We start from the raw sequence: 19,590 nt of genomic DNA on the forward strand, positions 1-19,590 counted from the left end.
TAATAATAATAATAATAATAATAATAATAATAATAATAATAATAATAATAATAATAACAACAACATTATACACTTTTTTTTTCTGGGACACCCCTTTGTTGTGGACTACAACCTCTAAAGTGATTTTTAATCTGGCCCATTGCCAGTTTAACAACCATGAATTTCCAAATTACAAGCATCCTATCCCTACCTACCTGGAAACCCCAGTAGAAACCACATCATTATCTCTAAGTTTGCAATCAAAAAATATGTTTATCAACACTTGCTTAACACAATCTGAGGTCCCGTATAGCAAGTCCCTATTTAAATCACCCCGAAGACTGAACTCAGAGCTATTTAAGCCACATAGATATCTGACATGCCAATTGATCATCCTTTACATAGCGGTTCTGTTCTTTATAACCGTCAATCGAACTTTATTGATCTATCATGCATTTCTTAAGCCAGGTTTCAGAAAACATGATTATATGAGGATTCAGTGTACGTATTTGCTCAGATTCTGCTCACTTAGGAGCAAGACTTCTAACAATTGAAGAAAAGAAAAAACCCATATCTGATTTGCTTTTAAAGTCAGTTGGAGTTGAAAGACTGTACAAAGAGGTGGTAGCCTCTGGATTACGTTGAGAAATGTACCTTTAGATTGTATTGTCAAACAACCAGAAAGAGATGTAAAGGTCATTAAAGTGAGCAGCAAAAAAAAAAAAAAACATCCAATCAGGAAACTATCTGTCCAAGTAGACAAGTAGCAGTGCAGAGACGCCGCTCAAAGCTGGCCACTTGAACAAACAACTAAAGCCGTAATACCAAGTCACTGACACTGTCACTCCGTAGCCAGGCCAGAAACCCAACTTTAGCAGAATGGCTGCCCTCTGTTTAAAGCGACAACACAGCACATAAATACAGCAGGTGACTCACCAAGAGTAGGCAAAGTAGATGCAGTGATATCCACTGCATACCAAGAGGAAACACCAGCTTGCTTAGACTGCACAGTCTAAGAGTCTAGAGTCTCCACAGTCCAGGTTTAGATTGCTGTAGTAATCCTAAGACTTCTGGCCAAAAAAAATACTCCAGAAAATACTCAATTAAGTGGAGATGTTCTTGAGAAATATCACTCAAAAACGTTATATTAAAATTCTATAAAATATCACACAAAAGACCCATAAAAACCCAGACAACAGTCATGGACAAACAGTGAAATCACTTGGATTGGGCACATAGCCAAATGTATTGCTCAACCATTCTGTCATGTCATTCGATAACCCTAAAATGACACGCAAAAGGCAATTTGTGCAATTTTTGCAATCATAAATCCACAATTTACTAAGCTTGACAATACCACTGCCTGAAATCCTGCAAGCCTCCTATGTATTTTACAAAATCTGTTCTTCCCTGTTTGCTTACATGCATATGGATAACGGTTTTTGGTTTTCAGCACTTTAGAATGTAATTGATATTAATTGGCACAAAATGCTGCGCTTTCCTTGTTGAGGTTTAATTATGGACCTTATCATAGAGGAGCAGCAAAAGGATCAGGTGTGTGTGCTGCTTGTTATGTGCATACTCAGCAATGGTTGAACATTTCAGAGAGGTGCTTTTCCTGGCTGATGGTTAATGCTTCAATATTATTTTAGGAAGGCTTAACAACACTACATTCAGTGGTATCCATGCTATATAATGTATAAAATTTTAAGGTATCCATTTAAATGCTGTCTCTGTCTAACACTTTTCCTGGAGGTATCATCACCTTCTGCTCTTTGGTTAGCAGAACGTCATGCCTACTTCTGTTGATTAAGCGGGTTAAGGCTTGTTTTATTAACATTGCATCACAAACATAGTCCCAGACTGCAATTGCAACCGTGACAGTTTTGAATATCACCATGCCATGTATAAATCTTAAATATATTTACATTGGCAATCAATCCCCGTGGCTCATTTGCGTGATTACCACCTTTAAGTTTTATCAGCGATAGTATCTTGTGGGAATCTTCACAGATCAATGAAAGTTAGAATATTGAACTCCTTCTGAAATGTAATTATCAATTTTCACACGTAAGCTTCATTTGTTTCCACGACATAACACCACTGAAAGTTGTTTTCCTACTCGGTATTTGCACACGTTCACAAAAAACAAAAAAAAAGAAGTTGTAATGGGTCGCTGGGTCTGGTTACAGCTTTAAGGTTTCTACATCAAACCTGTCCTTAGACAGATTGCCACTGATTGCACCCACCTGGGCAATGCACTGTTTGCCCCTCTTCCATTACGTTAACATTTCAGGAACATTAAATCCAAAACTAACAAACTTAGACACAGCCTATTTGCAAAAGCTGCGAGAGCTATCGCCCCCTGCTGAGAAAATACTATTGAAAACACTATGTCTGTAGTGTCTACATTCTATACATTGTTTGTGTGCATCTTAAGCCTGTGTCTGTCTAAAAAAGAATTTCACAATGACTATAAAAGATTCTTGAGTCTGTCATTTTAGTCATAAAGAGAAAACGGTTGATTTAAGCATTGTCAGCAGTTAAGAGAGAGGCCATTATTTATTTGCAGTGCAGCAAGATCCTCAACATGTGTTCACCTGCAAATCTGTCTTTATTCATGCCGCCCAGCTTCCTTATTTGAATTTTCTAGTTCATTTGGCCAGTAATGACACTCATGGCAGACTTTATGCAGTGGCCAAGAAATGAGATAGCGACACACGGCTTCGCCAACAATCAAAACAGCAGCAAAGGCCTTGCTCACCATATTCTACATGGTTGGTCAAAAGCCTCAGAAGGTGCTACCATTTTGTCCTTGAATTTTATGCCAAATCTCCTAAGTAACAATGACTGTACCAGCTCTGTGTTTGATGAAAAAGCTAATGAAAGGACAAGGAGGCCCTTATAGCTCACTGTTGTAGTGGCACTCATTCCCAGCAGGAGTCTTTATGAGGCCACAGTTTGGTTTGACATTTTGTAAATGTTGGTTCTGAAACATGCCAATCACCTTGATTTAACGTGGCACGGTGTTGTTCATCAAGTTCAGGAGCTTATATCAAAGAGAGTGCCTTCGAGTGCAGGTGTTCAGTATGTGTGTGCATTTATCATTGATTTTCCTGTATTGAAACATGTGATTTAAAGCACACTTTTTTGAGCAAGCAATTTAGGAAAATGTTTTCAACATTAGTGGGTTACAGCCATAATGCCAGGGAGCCGTTCTGTCACAAGTTGAAGTTCTTGTACAAGGTAAACTGTGTCCGGATGTGTATTGCTGTCTTTGGAGAGCAGAACTGGAGTATGGTGACAAGAGATTGTATTTTTGATATTTCTTTGTGATGTTTCAATTTTTTCATTTTTATTCTTTTTTTTGTATTAGCCTCACAAGAATGAACCACATTTTTTGTAATATGTTTTTGAAAAACTAAGAGTCCAATTTTTTTTCATTCACAAATGAAAAAAGGTTTCAAAAACCATCTTCTGGAATCTGGAACCAATATAGAATATTTTAATCTCTATACAGAGGATTTAATGCCTGTCAAATAAGGTATAAGTAGGTATAAGGATGTATAGGTGCTCTGCGATGTTTCTGAATAGTACTTGTCATTAAAAGGAGTGAATAGCTGCTTTCAAGCTTGGCTTTTTTTCATTCAATGTTGCCAACAAGCAAAGATTTACAGTTGTTTCCTCCTATTTGATTTATCAATACGAAATATTTACAGTTAATGGACAACCTATCTTTCTTAACACCTTTTTATGCTTTTACTGAAATAATCCTTTTCAGAACATAAAAAAGCTTGACTTACCTCCAACATTCTGTTCTCCTTTTCAAGCTATCATTAAACTACATGTTCAGTTCTGAAAGGGGACTGATTATGCAGAATTCATGTTTTGCACATTTTTGTACTTCCATTTGGGTCTCTACTGATTCTAGAAACAGTCCAAGTGCTAACAAAAAAAAAAAAAAAAACAAAGAAAAGAACATCCAGCCATTTTTGTTTTATTTTGCAATAAATAAATGTTTTATTGGTGTCTGGAAAATGAGCCCTTTCAGGAACCTCCCGATTATTACGTCACAATTCACAAGCAGTGCCCCTCACCTAGCAACCCCGACCCCTCACCTAGCAACCCAAGCAGAGCTTCGCCCACTTCATCAGAAGAAGAGTAGGTTTGGTCAGCTGGTTTTATCACAGTATGTGCTGCCACAATGGCTGCTGGAAAAGGCAAATATTTTATTGTTGGCTGCAATAAAGAACATGCGTCCATGCTCACTCTCCCAGTCATGGAGAATAGAGCTGTGTGCCTTCATTTTTTTTTTATTTCAGTGTCTCAGTCACGTTGCCACAGAACGTGCGGGTGTGAGCATTGAGTTAAGGGGGGGTGCAGCCAGCTACAGCTTATTTGCATGAAAGTAACAGAGCCCTAAAACAGCTCATTCTGAAAGGAGTTTAAAATAGGCAGGACCAAGGAGTTGAAATCTCTTTGTGCAAAAAAAGTTTAGGAACATGTTTTGTATAGCACATAGACCTATGTTTACTTCTTTAAAGCCCCAATATGCAAGATTTACTCTCATCTAGTGGTGCACTAAAGAAATTACTAACAACTGAGAAGCGCTCTCTGATGCCACGCTGTAATAATATGGAAGCCAAGGAGTGTTAAAAAATGTGACAATGTCAACATACCCTAACCCTCTCTGAAAATATAGCTGAAAGAACTGTATGGTCGCGTGCTGGTATGACTTCTGTGAAGGATAAAAGCAACTGATTGCTGTTGCAACGGTGCTTGTCCAGTGTTAGCTAACAAACAAACTAGCCGTCTGTGCCGGGAGGACAGAGTAGTTGCTGGACTACACTGCCCAGTTTCTAACATAACGTCAAAATGAGCTTCACTGTTATATTGAATTAACTTAGCTGTCCAGTGGAAAGCCTGAAACCTCCGCATCCTTTTGAAGCCTCACTCCCTCATGAATTATCTCCAGCTGGTAATAGCTACACCAATGTAGACTCTCGTTTTCTCCCGGTTATTACTACTTTTTCTTTTCTCGGTTACTTTCTCTTCCCTCTCGCTGGGCAAAGAGTATGGATGGTCCTCCATTTCAACAGAAAACGGCAAGTAGAATGATCTACGGTCATCTTTGCTAGTTTTGTACTTCTCCACCGACAGCATGTGTTCATATACAGATAAAACATTAATACGTGTGTCCGCCTTTTGGCTACTGTAATAAAAAATGGCGACGTAACATGGAGTCTTCCATTAAGTGCACCGCCACCTAAACAACTCAGTCTAAGCAATGTGAACGCTTTCATTTTTGATGCGATTGTCACATTGTCACATGGTAGAATATATATTTATGAAAGCAATACTTGATTTTTTTCTAATAAAAAGCCAAATTAGTTACACAATGTCCCTTTAAATATATTAGCGCTCAATGTTTAATTTATTTCGAAACTTGACATTATCTTGTGTTAACTATTTTCAGCTAATTTATTTTACATACATGCATATTCGAATTTCTAGTAGGGCAAATATCACACCTTACTAATAACATTATTTTACATGTTGAGTGTTGTAATAAGAGATATAGATCTTAACTGTTAATTTCTTCAATTAGGGTTGAAATAGCAACTAGAATCATTAACAAATGTGTATTCTGTGTTTTAAGCAGATTGTGTTCAGCAGAGGGGACAATATGTATTTCGGTCTTTAGAGACTTAACTGAGTCTTGAGGTGAAAGACATGAGACTTAACTTGGACTTGAAAAAATCGCTTGTTCACATCTCAGGTTCTACTACTTAAAAAGCATTGGGAACATAAATATTAATGTTTCCCCAAATTAGTTTTAAAGACTCTGTTCAGTATGGAAATACCTAATTCTGGTAGGACCAGCCTGTAGTTTAAATTTCAAACTAAAGATCAATCAAATACAATTGACGCTCATTTAAGGAGGTATAATTTGTTAGCTGGGATTCTTGTTTTTTTTTCTGCCAAGTGCCTAAAATACTGCCTCACAAATAACGTACCGTGGGTGAAGTGGAGTATTGTCTGCCTGGCTAATAACGCTCCACCTTCTATCAGATCTTTATAGGCAAACTATTACAACACAATGGGGCAACAACTCATTACCTATTTCCTTTCTTACTTCAAAATAAGAATCTTACACTACGACACGAGTAGCATACGATACAAGATTAAAGTATAAATATTATACTCTCAATGCCAGATGAAGTGCATTGTCAAGGCAATTGGATAGCACTTCACGCGCAAACTTTACTTTGACAAGAACCATTGTGGCCCGTTAATATCACCAGATCTTTGCACCCGTAGAAACTGACTAATGTATGGATTTTGTGGTTTCAGTCATCTTTTCCTTCTGTAATTGCACATTCTGCCAAGCTAACAATATAACAGCAACTGATTCCTTTGTAATCAGTGATTACGCCTTCTCAGGTCAGGATACCTTGCTTCGTTTGAAGTTTGATGTTACGGAGCACTAATGCAGCTTTGCGAGTGTCTTTGTTGCAGTGTAGTTACTATAATAACAGTGTGGAGAGTCAGATCCTCCATCTACTCAGAAACCCTTATTTGTTCCTTTTTTTTATCAGAGTCCATTCAGCCTCTCTCTCAGGGATGTTGGGGCGTAGGAGTACATTTGGCAGTGCGCACAGACTTTTTATTGCAATGCACAGTTCTCCCTGCTGTAGGAGAATAAAGGCTCTGCTACAGTATGCGCTCAAAGAGGAATGAACTATATGCATTTTCCTCTGCATATGGGATCAGTTAGGGGACATTCAAAGTGTTGTGCCAGCGGGGCCATTTTGAATAATGATGAATAGGAATTGGACTAGCAGAATCCAACATGTCCCATTAATCAGGCACTGAAGAATTGGGGAGGAGGGTCTTTAATGGCATGTACTTGTTGGAGTGCCATCTTGCATTAAGGGCTAATAACCTGATTTAGAGTCAGCACAGCGCCCACCTCTTCTCCCCTCTCCCCACAGCTTCCACCCCCCTGCCTCCTATTTCCATCACCCCAGTTGTATTTATTATGGGCTGCAAGGCCACGGTGATGAGACGATCAATACATCTGGGATGATGAGGGAGAGCTCATGCAGTCTCTCCCTCTCACTGTTTCGTCCCTTGGCAGTGCTTCAGCAGGTAGGGAGATCAAAGCCGAGAGGACCTCTGAGATGCTGCTTGTGAAGAGACTGATGAAGTCCTCTGTGCTGCGTGTGTCCTCCAAACACACACACTTCATAACAATGTTCCCCGTCCTTGCTCTGTCCTGATTAGAAAGTTTGACCTGATGTGGTTTATGTTTGAGTGGAATTAGTGTTATCCCACATATACTGCGGCGATGTGGCAATTCAAACATAAAAAAGGCTGGGCTGAAATTGGAATGGATCATCAAATACATATATGTACACTTATAGATTTATAGTATGAAGCTTTGAAGCCCTTCGGTTGATATGCATTTTTCTCTGCTCAGGGGATCAATAAAGGGCGCTTTTACCAGCTGAAGCTTTAACATATATTGTGTGACAGATCTTAATTTAAAGTGAAAGAAGCCAATGTCACTATAAAGAGTGAGGGCTTGAAAGTGAGGGGGTAAGAATTGGACCTGCAAATAGACATAAAATTAAATAAAAAATAAAAAGAGATAATGATGTTATTTAATGATATTGCATTTGGTACAGTTGCATTACATATATGTAATGCCAGTGTACCAAATTTAATATCTTGGTCAACCTGTGTTCACATTTCAGAACTAGAATCGGCTTTATTGGCCAGCAGTGTGTACACTAACAAGAAATGTGACTTTGATTTCGAGCGTTGACAGTGTACAGAAAAATATATAGAGTTCAGAGGAAATAAAATAAAAGATGAAAGGAACAGCATGCACTTGCCTGTGCATGTACATCCAATTGTTAATCTTTTACAAATCAAGAAAAGAAAAAAAAGAAAGGCAAGTTGTTGTAATGTAAATATGCTTATTTTGTTTCACAGCAGAGCAGCTGCCTAATCAGGCTGTAAGGTGTTCATTGTGTTCATCAGAGAGACAGCCTGGGGGAAGAAACTGTCTCTGTGGTGACTTTTCTTTTTTTTTCTTTTTTTTTAATGAATAGTGTTCTGTAGCGCTGACATGAAGGTAAAAGCCTATATAGCTTGTGTCCAGGGTGTGTGGGGTCTGCACAAATGTTAGCTGCCTTTTTCCAGACCATGTTCTTGTACAACTGTATTTAGGTAAAGTCAGCCGGTCCTGATGGTCTGCTCTGCAGGCCTAAATGTTTTTTTTTAGTCTGGGTGAGTCTTTTTTTGTGTATGACCCAAACCACACAGTGATGGACGAACATAGGACTGGCTGAATGATGACAGTGTAGAAGATCACCTGCAACTCTAGTAGAAGACGACCAGCAGCTCTTGTGGAAGGCTGTGCTTCTTGAGCTCCTGCAGGAAGCTAATGGGCTTGGAACTGAAAGTGATTTGTCATACTGCTAATAAACATGAAAGAAAGTTGTAAAGAATAACATATTTCTCAAGTGTTAGACTTATTTTATCATCACAGCAACCGTTAAAATGCTTAGTTTGTATCGTTTTCAATGCCGCTGAACAAGTTAAATGAAAATGGAAAATAACAGTATTTCTCTGTTTAAAATAAAGTGGCACCCTTCTGTTAAAATGCAGGGGGGGGGGGGGGGGGGGTGACTGATGAATCATCTCAAAATGTTTTTCAAATATAATGTGGCATATCTTATCTAAAGTTTAACTAAAACACAAACAAAACTATTAGAAGGAAATAAACAAAAGAATTGAGCTTATCCTTAAAATGATACAGCGTTGAAGTAACAGCATTTACCCTTCTTTGATAGGAGTCTATCAGCATCCCACACCTTGACTTGACATTTCTCGTAACTACTTTTCAAAATATCTCTATATCTATCAGATGTCCATATGGTCAGATTCCATTCAGGCTTCTGGCTTTTCTATTTCAAAACTTCATTCATAAAGTCTTTCATATGTGGAGTTTGGTATCCGCCTGGACACCTGAAGGTTTTGGGTCAAAGCTGACCAGTATTTAGAATTGTTCGCACTTTTGTCCGCCTTGATATAAACTTTGGTTCTATCTGAAGAAAAGTACCAGAGCATCATGGTGGCACTGTCATGTTTTACTTTGGGTATGTGCTCTTCTGGTGATCTTAAGTACTGTATTTGTAACAAACATACTCTTCGAAATCTAACCTCTTGGCCTAACTATATGGTGCTTTTATCCTTTAGATCAACTGTATATTTTCAAAAGAACTCAAACTCAACAGCCACTTCTGTGTGTTTTTGATGTATTTGGATTAACTTAGTTTTGTAATTCCAAGCGAAAAACAAGCATTAAATATAAGAGTAATTTCATTCCTACACCGGCTGCACGATTGATGACTGTTTGTACACCAAATGAAGACACACAAAGACACTTACACTGTGTTTCTGTGTAAACAGACGATATATCAGCTTCTCAAAGTAGTAACCCATTTCTCTATGGAATATTTAAACCATTACCTGATTTCAGTTGGTTAGCGTCTGGGGGTAGGAAAAAAGGGTAAGGATAAACCCTCAACCAAAAAAAATAGACCCTTGTGTTTCTCTTGTTGGTTTACTGTATTTATGTGAAGATTATTCATCAAAACAGCAGTGTTAGGTTTGCACAACAGTTTCCTAAGGCAATCTAATATATTTAAAGTTAAAGAGTCAAAACAAGATGCCTAGAGTTTGGAAAAAATCCTTATACTGTTATTGAAATACATTTAAACATATCTTTAAATGCTTAATTGAGATGCATTTTAAGGAAGCATGCTATGGATGGATGGACAGATAGATTTTTTTTTTCTTTTTTGGCAGGGTGTAGCAACAAAATGCAATCGTGCAGAATTTAAATTCCAGTCAGATCTGCTATTTACAATCTAAACTGCAAACAAATTTGTATGCTACCAAAAGAATCATCCACAAGACAGATCAATAATTTAAAATAATATCTATGCTTTATTTGATTGAGAAGAGTAAAACAATTCTTTAAAAAGGAAGTTTCTTCACATTAACTAATATGTGCTTATTTGGAAAGCTGTTTTTAGAAAAGCTGGGATAGGAGCTTGTTTACCCCTGCGTTGCATCACCTCTTCTTTTGACACATGAACTGAAGATCTCCTGTAAATTTAAAACAGAAATATTTTTGCACTCTTGTGGCATATAGAAACGTTACCCTCTCCATCCTTCAGAGCTGTTTTATCTAATTTTTTCCTTTCATATGGAGTCATATATTTTCAGTCAATAACATGTCTAGACTGCTAGTTGATATTTACACTGTTTCAGTCATACTTTTTTTAAATAATTGCATAATCCAGTTTTATAGTGTATTATTAAGATACACAGTGGGTTATTTGACAGAGGACATAATCTAGATTACAGTAGGGGTTGATCTTGCATAGTTTACATAGTTCAAGATCATCAGAGACGCTGATTTCATCTAGGTAACTTTGTTCTTTTTCTTTTCTTTTCTTTCTTTTTTTCTTTTGTATTTAAAGCTTTACTTGTTGTGTTCACAGAAGACTGTTTTCAGAAGTGGTCTTAATTCCAGGCATAAGTAACTTCAACAGAAATGGGTCTGCTTGTATTCTTCAAAACATTTATCAGTATTCTGATCTAGCAAATAGATGAAAACATTGCTAATCCCAACTGACTTAAATCAGAAAACATTTTAATGTCAGCCAGTGAGAGAAAAAAAAAGGTTATGCATCTATATTTAAACAGTTTAAATATCTGGTTTCAACAGCAAAAATGCAAATTTACCACGAGAACCCTTAATTTCTAAACATTTATATTTCCAAACATTTATATGTATATATAGACAGCTTTTTATCCAGTAACGCTCTTCCCTGCCTTGAATTTATGAAGGTACCTCTTTTTTGCAATGCTGTTGCTTTAACATATATTGCTAACGAGATGGACGATACGGCCACATGTGGCGTTGGATTTCCTAATGGATAATTTCACTTGGAGGTCTTTGAAAGATGTCTCGTCTTTGTAATTAAATGCATTGTTCTGCTTTGAAATTGCAGAACAATATATGTTGCAGAATTTAGCTGCAACATACACTCATTCAGAGTTGTTATCCCAATATTAGTGTGTGTAATATTGCAATCGCAAGGGACTGCTTAGACGCAATATTTGGTAGGTTGATATATTTTAAGTGTCACTCGTTTACAATTTTGCATTTCAATAATATACTGTGTGTGACAAGTTGGTTGCACTCAACTGCCCTTAATTACCAAGGAGCTAATGGGATTGGCATTATACAAAGAACAAAGACAGAGACAGGAAAATATGGGTTGATCGTGATCAGTATTGTAATTTCCGTTTTACCCATAAAATTGCAAATAAATATTTCCCTGATTTTTGAGCGGCCCCGGTAATTCTAAGAAAGTAGGTATAACCAAGTTTGAAAAAAATAAGAAAGAGTACTGTAGTGTTTATGATGGTAATATATAGGGGCACACTGTTAGATTTTGTTCGATTCTTTTAAAGATCTTTACCTATTGGACGGTGTTCCGTAAAAATGGTTGGGATCTGGGGTAGTTCGTAGTCTTGTATTGTACGGACATAAGCAGGAATTCAATGTTTCCGTTGCTTTAGTGCGTAATCCTTTGAACACTAGGATATGACAGTAAAGTCTACTAGTCTTTTTTTGGCTCTGCGACAGGAATCCCACTGAGCCAGGGAGGCATTTTGTCAGTATGACTTCTCTAGCATTTTGAAGGCTTTGTCAGCCCTTTGCCCCCAGCAATTCATGCCTTGTAGTCCCCAGATTGGATATGGATGGCTTTTCATGTATTATAACATAGCAGGTGCTGGTTTTGTTGGCTTCTCTGAGCCATATTGTCCACGGCAAATATTCCATTTGCAGAGGTATCGGAGCAGGTGGAATCATCTACAGCACTAACAAAATATACGTATGTATTGTAAATAAAATGAGGGCTTTTTATCTAAAGCTGAGAGTGTGTATGCCACCAGCAGGTAATCTGGCAATGCGCGGCTGCAGCGATAACAGCACCTTCAGGGACGTCAGGATTGCTTTCTCTCACTGGTTGCGTGCCCTCCAACGGCTGTTGATACATTATAAATCATTTACACAGTCATTTTGGAATGCAATATCCCCCTCTAAATGCTGGCTCCTCTTTTCTGTGGTTATTAGAATGAACTCGGCAGTAGGCATGCAAGTCTGAGGGGGACCCTAAGCCATAGAAATTGAAAATTGATCAGCAAGTGTGGGGAGCTTTTAGTCCTGGCACCACTGCTTGCACCTTGGGACTATTGATTAGCATTTACTGTACAACACGCTCCGTTGTGGCGCCTGCAGCTTGATGCCCCATCCCTCTGCCCCTTCCTGGGTTCTTCCCAAAGTGTGATCACCTGTAAGAGCAAACAAGAGGGATGAAATTTTAAAAAAGGGGAAATGAAGAGAGGAAATTATTCGTGACACTAAACAGGACATTAACCTTTTATTGTGTTATTAGTTTTCAGTGATTGGCTCATGCTTTAGGGTTTAAGCACACGCTGTAAATGCCCCTGCTGATAACATGCAGTTCTTTGGAAAAGTATTCCTCTTTTTGCAACATTAAAACAAAAGAGGATTTCATGTAATAGACCAACAAAAGAAGTGGATAGTAAACAAACCTTGATATCTGATGGAGCTGCAGAACATTTCAAGTCACAATCATCTTTGCAATGTGATTGTTCTGTGTATATTTATATATATATATATATATATATATATATATATATATATATATATATATATATATATATATATATATATATATATACATATATATATATATATATATATATATATATATATATATATATTTATATATGAATATTACAGACAGATCTAAAAAAATCCTATCTTAAAAAAGATGAATATTTTATTTCAGAAAGTCAAAGTCATGCATTATAAAGATTCACAGAATAAAATCATTTAGGTGTTTATTACTTTTAATTTTGATGAATATGTTTTACACATAATGAAAATCCAAAACTCACTGTCTGAGAAAATTATGAAAAAGTTAATTATTGGAAAATTACAGTGCCACAACCCAATCATTCAGTTAAGTTCAAACACATGCAAAGATTTCCCCAAGCCTCCAAATGATCTCTTGGTCTGGGTCAGAAGGCTAAACAATCATGGGGAGGACTTTTGCCTTGGCAGATGTCCAGAAGACACTCAATGACAGCCTCCACAAGGAGGGTAAATCACAAAGTCATTGCTAAATAAGTTATTTGTCTACAGAGTGCTGTATCAAAGCATACAGGAAGTTAAGTGGAAAGAAAAAGTATGATAGGAAAGGTGCACCAGCAACAAGGATTACCATCTATTTGATAGGATTGTCAAGTAAAATCCACTGAATCTGCAATCAGTGCATTGTGAGCCCAGTCCAACTCTACACATGAGTTTTCCTGAGACAACAAGATATATTTGCTTTCACCTATCCCAACCTTACTGTTTTGGCTTTGTTGAGGGCCGTGCCCCATTGAAAACATTACATGTTCTCTAGTCTCCAGTGTGTGTTACCTATATAAGACTTTCTTTTCAAAGTTATTTGTGTTTAGCTCTGTCCATACCACCATCAACTCTAAGAAGTTTCCGTATACCTACTGAAAAAAGTATCCCCACATCACAATGCTTCCACCACCATGTTTCACAGTTGAACATATTGTATTTTCTCAGGGGGATATGTAGTTCTAGGTTTCTTTCCCCTCACATAGCATTAGTGTCCCCCATACTGTCTATTGCAAACTACAAACAGGAGTGCTGATGACTTGAAACAGGGTTAGGTTTTTAAACAATATTAGTAAAGTGAAAATAGCACACTAGAAAACCTAGGACCTTCCTGGCCTAAACTTACAAGCCATCCAAAAGAGTTAACTGGAAAAACAAAGTAGCCATAAGTAATCCTCAAGAAGCTGTAAAAACGCACAGCTCTGGTGGAAGAGTCTCTTGACAGGACAACTATTAGTCGTGCACTCCACAAATCTGTTTCTCTAACCAAACTCTGAGGCCTTAACTGAACCGCTGCATTTTTACTGAGATTAAATTATACACAAGTGGAATCTGCTTAATAATTGATTTCTGAAGCCAGTTGGTTGTACTAGTTTTCAATATGGAGTTCAAGAGAAAAGGGGGTACTACTAATATGTGCTAAAAGTTCTACAATGTGTTTTTTTTTTTTTTATGAAAACCATGCGTCATTTCCTGCCACTACACAATTCTATATCACTTTATGTAGGTGCATCATTTAAAATCCCAATAAAAGGTTTGTTCTGATAAGGTGATAGAATGTGGGAAAGTTCAAACGGTATGAATATGCTAGGAAAAATAATTGGCTTTGCCTCAACTACAGAATAACTACAGTACCTACTGACAGTTTTATGCCTTTTCCATACAAGTTATCTTATTAGCATCTTCAGGCACAGCTTGGCAGGTTGCACCACACTTAATTATGTTATGGATTGATGACAGCACTAAGAGCTGTATCATGTTTGTGCGAACTGTTTAATATCATGACATTAAAGGACTCCAAGAGTCAATAACAATGACTGGCTAAAAATGGTGGGTTGTCAGGGAGCATGCACTAATTTTCCTGTCCTCTTCCTTTTGCAGCACTGGGTGGAAGATCTGACAAGCGCACCGGGAGGAAAGTGAGCGAGGATCCGCATCACTGTGGCTGTTTTTCATCATTTGTAAGCTGGTGGGCTTCTATATCACAGCTGATGACTGTCCCTCCGGAGGCTGGATTACAGGGGTTAGCGGCAAGCCGGCGCGTTTGCTGAAGGGCGTGCCCCAGCTTGTATGTTGGTCACCTACGCTCGCTCTTGCTCACAGGGATCATGTGGCTTTGTCCAAGGAGAAATCGTTTCCCCTTGCAGAACTGGCACGGCGTCCACAATTGCACCAATTTCAGCGTGTCCTTGTGGGTTTTAAGCTTTTGTTGGTGCTTTGCGGCCCTGAGAAGTCATACCTACCACCCCACTGTGAACACACAGTACGGGAAGCTCCGCGGCGTGAGGGTACCCCTGCCGAGTGAGATCCTGGGGCCGGTCGACCAGTATCTGGGGGTCCCCTACGCGGCTCCCCCCGTGGGAGAGAAGCGCTTCATGCCCCCGGAACCCCCTTCTTCCTGGTCAGGGATCAAGAACGCCACCCATTTCGCCCCTGTCTGCCCCCAAAACATTCACAATGCCGTGCCAGAAATCATGATGCCAATATGGTTCACCTTCAACCTGGATATAGTTACCACATACATACAGGATCAGCACGAAGACTGTCTTTACCTAAACATTTATGTGCCAACGGAGGATGGTGAGTGTGTCGAGTATGAAATCCAAACTGTCCTCCTCTTTTCTCCTGTCTCTTCTTCCCCCCTCCTTCTGTCCTCTCTCAGAAACTCTGTCACTTTTTTGTTTCTTTTGAGCGGAGCATGACCTGTTGTCTGGCGCATGCTGTGTCCGTGTCCATTAGCTCAGCCTTCCATCTTGACTAGATCTTCCACTTAGTCTTTTCATCAACTCTCCCCTTCCATGCCAATGTTAGAGGTTCCTCTTTTGACCAATAAACGACTCCTCGATATGACTAAATATGAAAGAAAAGCAAATCTAATGCAAGAGACAGATTGGAAATACTCGATGCACCTTTTTTGCCCTCACTGTCTTGACTTGCTCTGGGGATATGACCAATAATAGCCTGCCTCATAAGTGAATGATCTATTGTAGGGTTGGTGAAATATTCTGTCTGGTACATGAGAAGCCTGTGGCATCAGCCTGATCTATGTAAGACCCTTTACTCTCCTGTCTTTGTCCAGAGTGTTTACTACAAAGTTTATTGCCAGAAAAAAGTAGAGCATTAGAATGTACAGAAAGCCAGACTCCTTAATGTTTTTCTTTTCTTTTTTTTCAATTTCTGGATATTGACTTCTTAAATTGCATCCATTATTGACCACTTAAAGGAGAGCCACACAGCAAAATGGACTCGAAATAATAAATTAAATGGGCAATGGCAAAAAAACAAACAAACACTGAAACGCTTTGGAAAGTTCTACCTCTCTCGCCGCTGTGTGGCTGTAATGGGTCTTAAATAGAAGTGCATGTGAATATGGGCTTCTTGTGTCCCAAGGTGCAGCAAATTCATTCCACAATTTCAGAATATTTCTGCAGCAACACCCCAGTTACTTTTTTCAACAGGTCCTCTGTTGTTCTTGTTGTTGATAAGTCTATTGAGGGTGGGTGGCAGGGGAAAAAGGGAGAATAAATCTCAGCTGTTGCATGTCACATGGGTTCTGTTCCAGAGCTCGCTGTTATTTTGTAGTTTTTCCATTCATTTTACAGTCAAAAGAATATCCAAGGAATGTGCGAGGAAACCCAACAAGAAAATATGTAGAAAAGGAGGTATGTAAAAAAAAAGCAACATGGAGCGAAAGGGAAGGAAATGAAAGAGTGAAGAGAGTGGTTCGTGCTTCCTCCCAAAGCCGTCAATATCACCATCTACCAACTCCAAAATCAAAGTGCTAATTGGGAAAAAATGTGGGCCGTGTGACTCAAATCAACCTTGACATAAGTGTGAGGGTTGAGTAAGTGGTTATGTGTGTCAGTATGTGTGGAGATTGTACTGTGGTCTCAGTGCGTGAGTGAGTCAAGGGGTGAGAAACATGGTCCTTAAATAAATAATGGGTTGAGAACGAGTTTTTGGTATACAACATATTTTACTCTGTGGCTTTTTTAGGAAGTTTATTTTGAAAATGTCAAATTTCTTTTAAAGGGATAGTTCAGATTTTATGAAGTGGGGTTCTGTGCAGCAGCTATCGGCACTTGTAACCTTATCTGGAGTGGAAGATCCTTTGAAGGATGTAGGAGGAAAACTGAGAGCAACAGTTAAAGCAATTTCAGCCTTAACAAAAGCACAGAGGTCGAAAGTTAACTATGCATGGTGGTCGTTCACCACCCAAACAAACTGAAAAAAATTAAAGTTGCAACATCAGCTAAGTCCGCTTAATATAGGTTCAAACTGAATTAGTTCATGTTTATTGTTCATTATAGTCTGTTCGCTACCAAGCTAACATACTGCTAACATACTACAAAGGTGTAAGCAAGTTCTTCTGGCTCTCTTTCATCAGACGTAGCTAAGCAAAAGCCATCTGGATAGCATGCCAACTAGACATTGGATTATGCATTTTTGCAAAGTATGAGAAAGTACTCAACAAAGCAAACTGACTAATCATTACAAGAAGAAGATATTTGAAAACTATATGCATCACATACACTTAAAGTAGGGTCACCAGAAACCCCGATTTCCGGGGACGGTCCCTGTTTTGGATGACATGTCCCTGGAAATGCCCCCAGTTTCAGTGTATCATGATGGAATAAAAAACGTTTGACACAGCCAAAGGTATTTACCCGGTCCTGCCACTATCTGGATGTAGTAAAGGAGCTGAGAGACGCCTTCCCCGCACCGTCGGCGTAGCAGATCGGGCAAAACAAACCAACCCCCAGACCGAGACTCTGTGTCGTCATCATCGTTACCCCCTCCCGTCCCCACCAGCCCTAACCCTAATGCCACAATTAGAGCACACCATCAATCAAACAGCCTCCCCGCTCCCCTCTCCTTCTCTTCTCCTTCCCCTAGCTGATACATCAGCCGGCTAATTCAAAGGTGTGAGTCGCACTAGCATGTGTGACTACTCAGCTCGAGCAGAGGATGGCTACTAAAAAGGGGAGTTTTGTCAGAGGGTGTTCAAAAACTGATGGAAGTTTCCACTTACTTCTGAAGGATGATATAATTAAAGTGAATGAAGTCTATTTATGGGGAAGTACCACACAATTATAACCCCAGTTTGAACCGCTGTGAAGTTAGTTTTAGATCGCATATTGGATATTCGTGTTGCATGCCTTCAGCAACACCTGCCTTTAGTTTGAGCCAATATAGGGAGGTTGATCTGAGACTACCACTCTATGTCTGCTCATTCGCCAGTGAAGCCGTGGAGCACACGTATCCAATATGCGACCTAAAACTAACTTCACCGCCATCCAATACGAGACTGTGTTATGTTGCAGCAGGCCGTGGACTGTGTTCCCACTGTGTGAATGATAAATCACGCCGCCTGGTTAAAGCCTTTGGTCAACTTGGCCTCGCCTGTCTGACACTCAGCAATACAAATCCACTAGCCATAATGCCAAGAAGAGAGGTGTTGATGGACGGAGAAAGGGCGTGTGGGGGGCACGTTTGACCAGTTTCCCAAATATGGTTGTAGCCAATCAGAGTGAAGTCAACGACGCAGAGCCACATATCATTACCCTACCAAACCATTTTACTGAAGACGGACATGTAGCATGCCAAAACAACGTTTTTTTTTTTTGTTTTTTTTCTAATTAAATTCTTTGGAGAGTTTACATATGTAGCAATATGAACAACATGAAATAGTCATGGTCTCTTTAATAATGTGTTACATATAGGTGTGGATTCCTTTCTCTGCTCATCTCTCTAAACCCCCATGAACTCAGTCTCTGCCCGCAGCAGGCTCATGGGCAATAACAATAAAACAGGGGTTCACAGCAAGGACCAAGCTTAGAGGGGAAATATCTTGACTCTTTTGTGCATGAAAATGCCTATAGACTCCACTTGCCTTCAAATGATAAATGGCGTTGTTTGATGATGCCTGGGAGTGCTCAGTTCAAGTCTGTCAAGAACAAAACAGAATTGTTAAGTTCATTCAACTTCAAAAGCTTAAGAACATTCTCATTTAAATATGCTTATAAAAAACATTGATTAATAGTTTGGCCCCCAATAGATTGTGGGTTGTGAGGTGTACTTTAGTCTTATATGACAACTCAGACTGCTGTATCAATCAATTGTAAACCTTATGCTTACAGTAGTTTTTTTTTTAGTTAATTCATTTGTTTTTATGTACTTGTTCTGTGCCCCCTCACTATCAGATTTTTGGCAAAGATCATGTTTTTGCCAAATCTAAGCCCAGCAAGATTTGGAGCAAACTTATGGATCATCCCCTCTAGTGTTGGATGTTTTATCTAATTCAGCTATGGAAAAAATAAAAATAAATAAAAAATAAAAGGTCAATAAAACACTAGAATCCAGGAATCCTAGGAAGTCTGCACGTTGTGTGATACAAACTGAAAAACTGGCATCCTCCCTGGATAGACCGTGAAGTTATGTCTTTGCCAAGTTCCCTTCATAGCAGCAACAGCAGCAGGGATGTTATGGCAGCCGAATACAGTCATTGCATTTGCACCACCAGGTAGCTCGTGTTCTCTTTGGAGTTCATATTTCCTCTCTGTGCTGTCCCTCTGTTCTTTCTCTCCAGCCAACAATTCTTCCTCAGCCTATTCTGGCGAAAACAGATATCATCATGCCAGAAATATGTCATAGTCCCCCATTTTTATTGGCTTGCAGTTGTTTAAAAGATTGAACAGGTAAACTGAAGCAACCAGAAGCATCACAACCCATTTCTTTTGGTAACATCAATGTTATCTGGCTGAGGGAAGAACTCTGCAAACTAAACCACTATT

The 19,590-nt window shown here is 38.9% G+C and overlaps 1 protein-coding gene across 3 annotated transcripts in view; it reads left to right on the plus strand.

Annotated features, from left to right (window-relative positions):
- nlgn3a (neuroligin 3a) overlaps positions 1 to 19,590 on the plus strand; it is a 158,498-nt gene that overhangs the window by 30,622 nt on the left and 108,286 nt on the right. For 2 of the 3 annotated variants that reach the window (XM_036134981.1, XM_036134982.1), the window contains exon 2: positions 14,678 to 15,376. In XM_036134981.1, coding sequence (XP_035990874.1) covers positions 14,905 to 15,376 — 472 coding nt within the window. In that variant the 5' untranslated portion in view covers positions 14,678 to 14,904. Of the gene's footprint in view, positions 1 to 14,677; positions 15,377 to 16,398; positions 16,459 to 19,590 lie in introns of all 3 variants that reach the window. The other variant, XM_036134980.1, reaches the window with a different exon arrangement.

This window comes from Fundulus heteroclitus, unplaced genomic scaffold, assembly GCF_011125445.2.
Source record: "Fundulus heteroclitus isolate FHET01 unplaced genomic scaffold, MU-UCD_Fhet_4.1 scaffold_97, whole genome shotgun sequence".
Classification (NCBI taxonomy): domain Eukaryota; kingdom Metazoa; phylum Chordata; class Actinopteri; order Cyprinodontiformes; family Fundulidae; genus Fundulus; species Fundulus heteroclitus.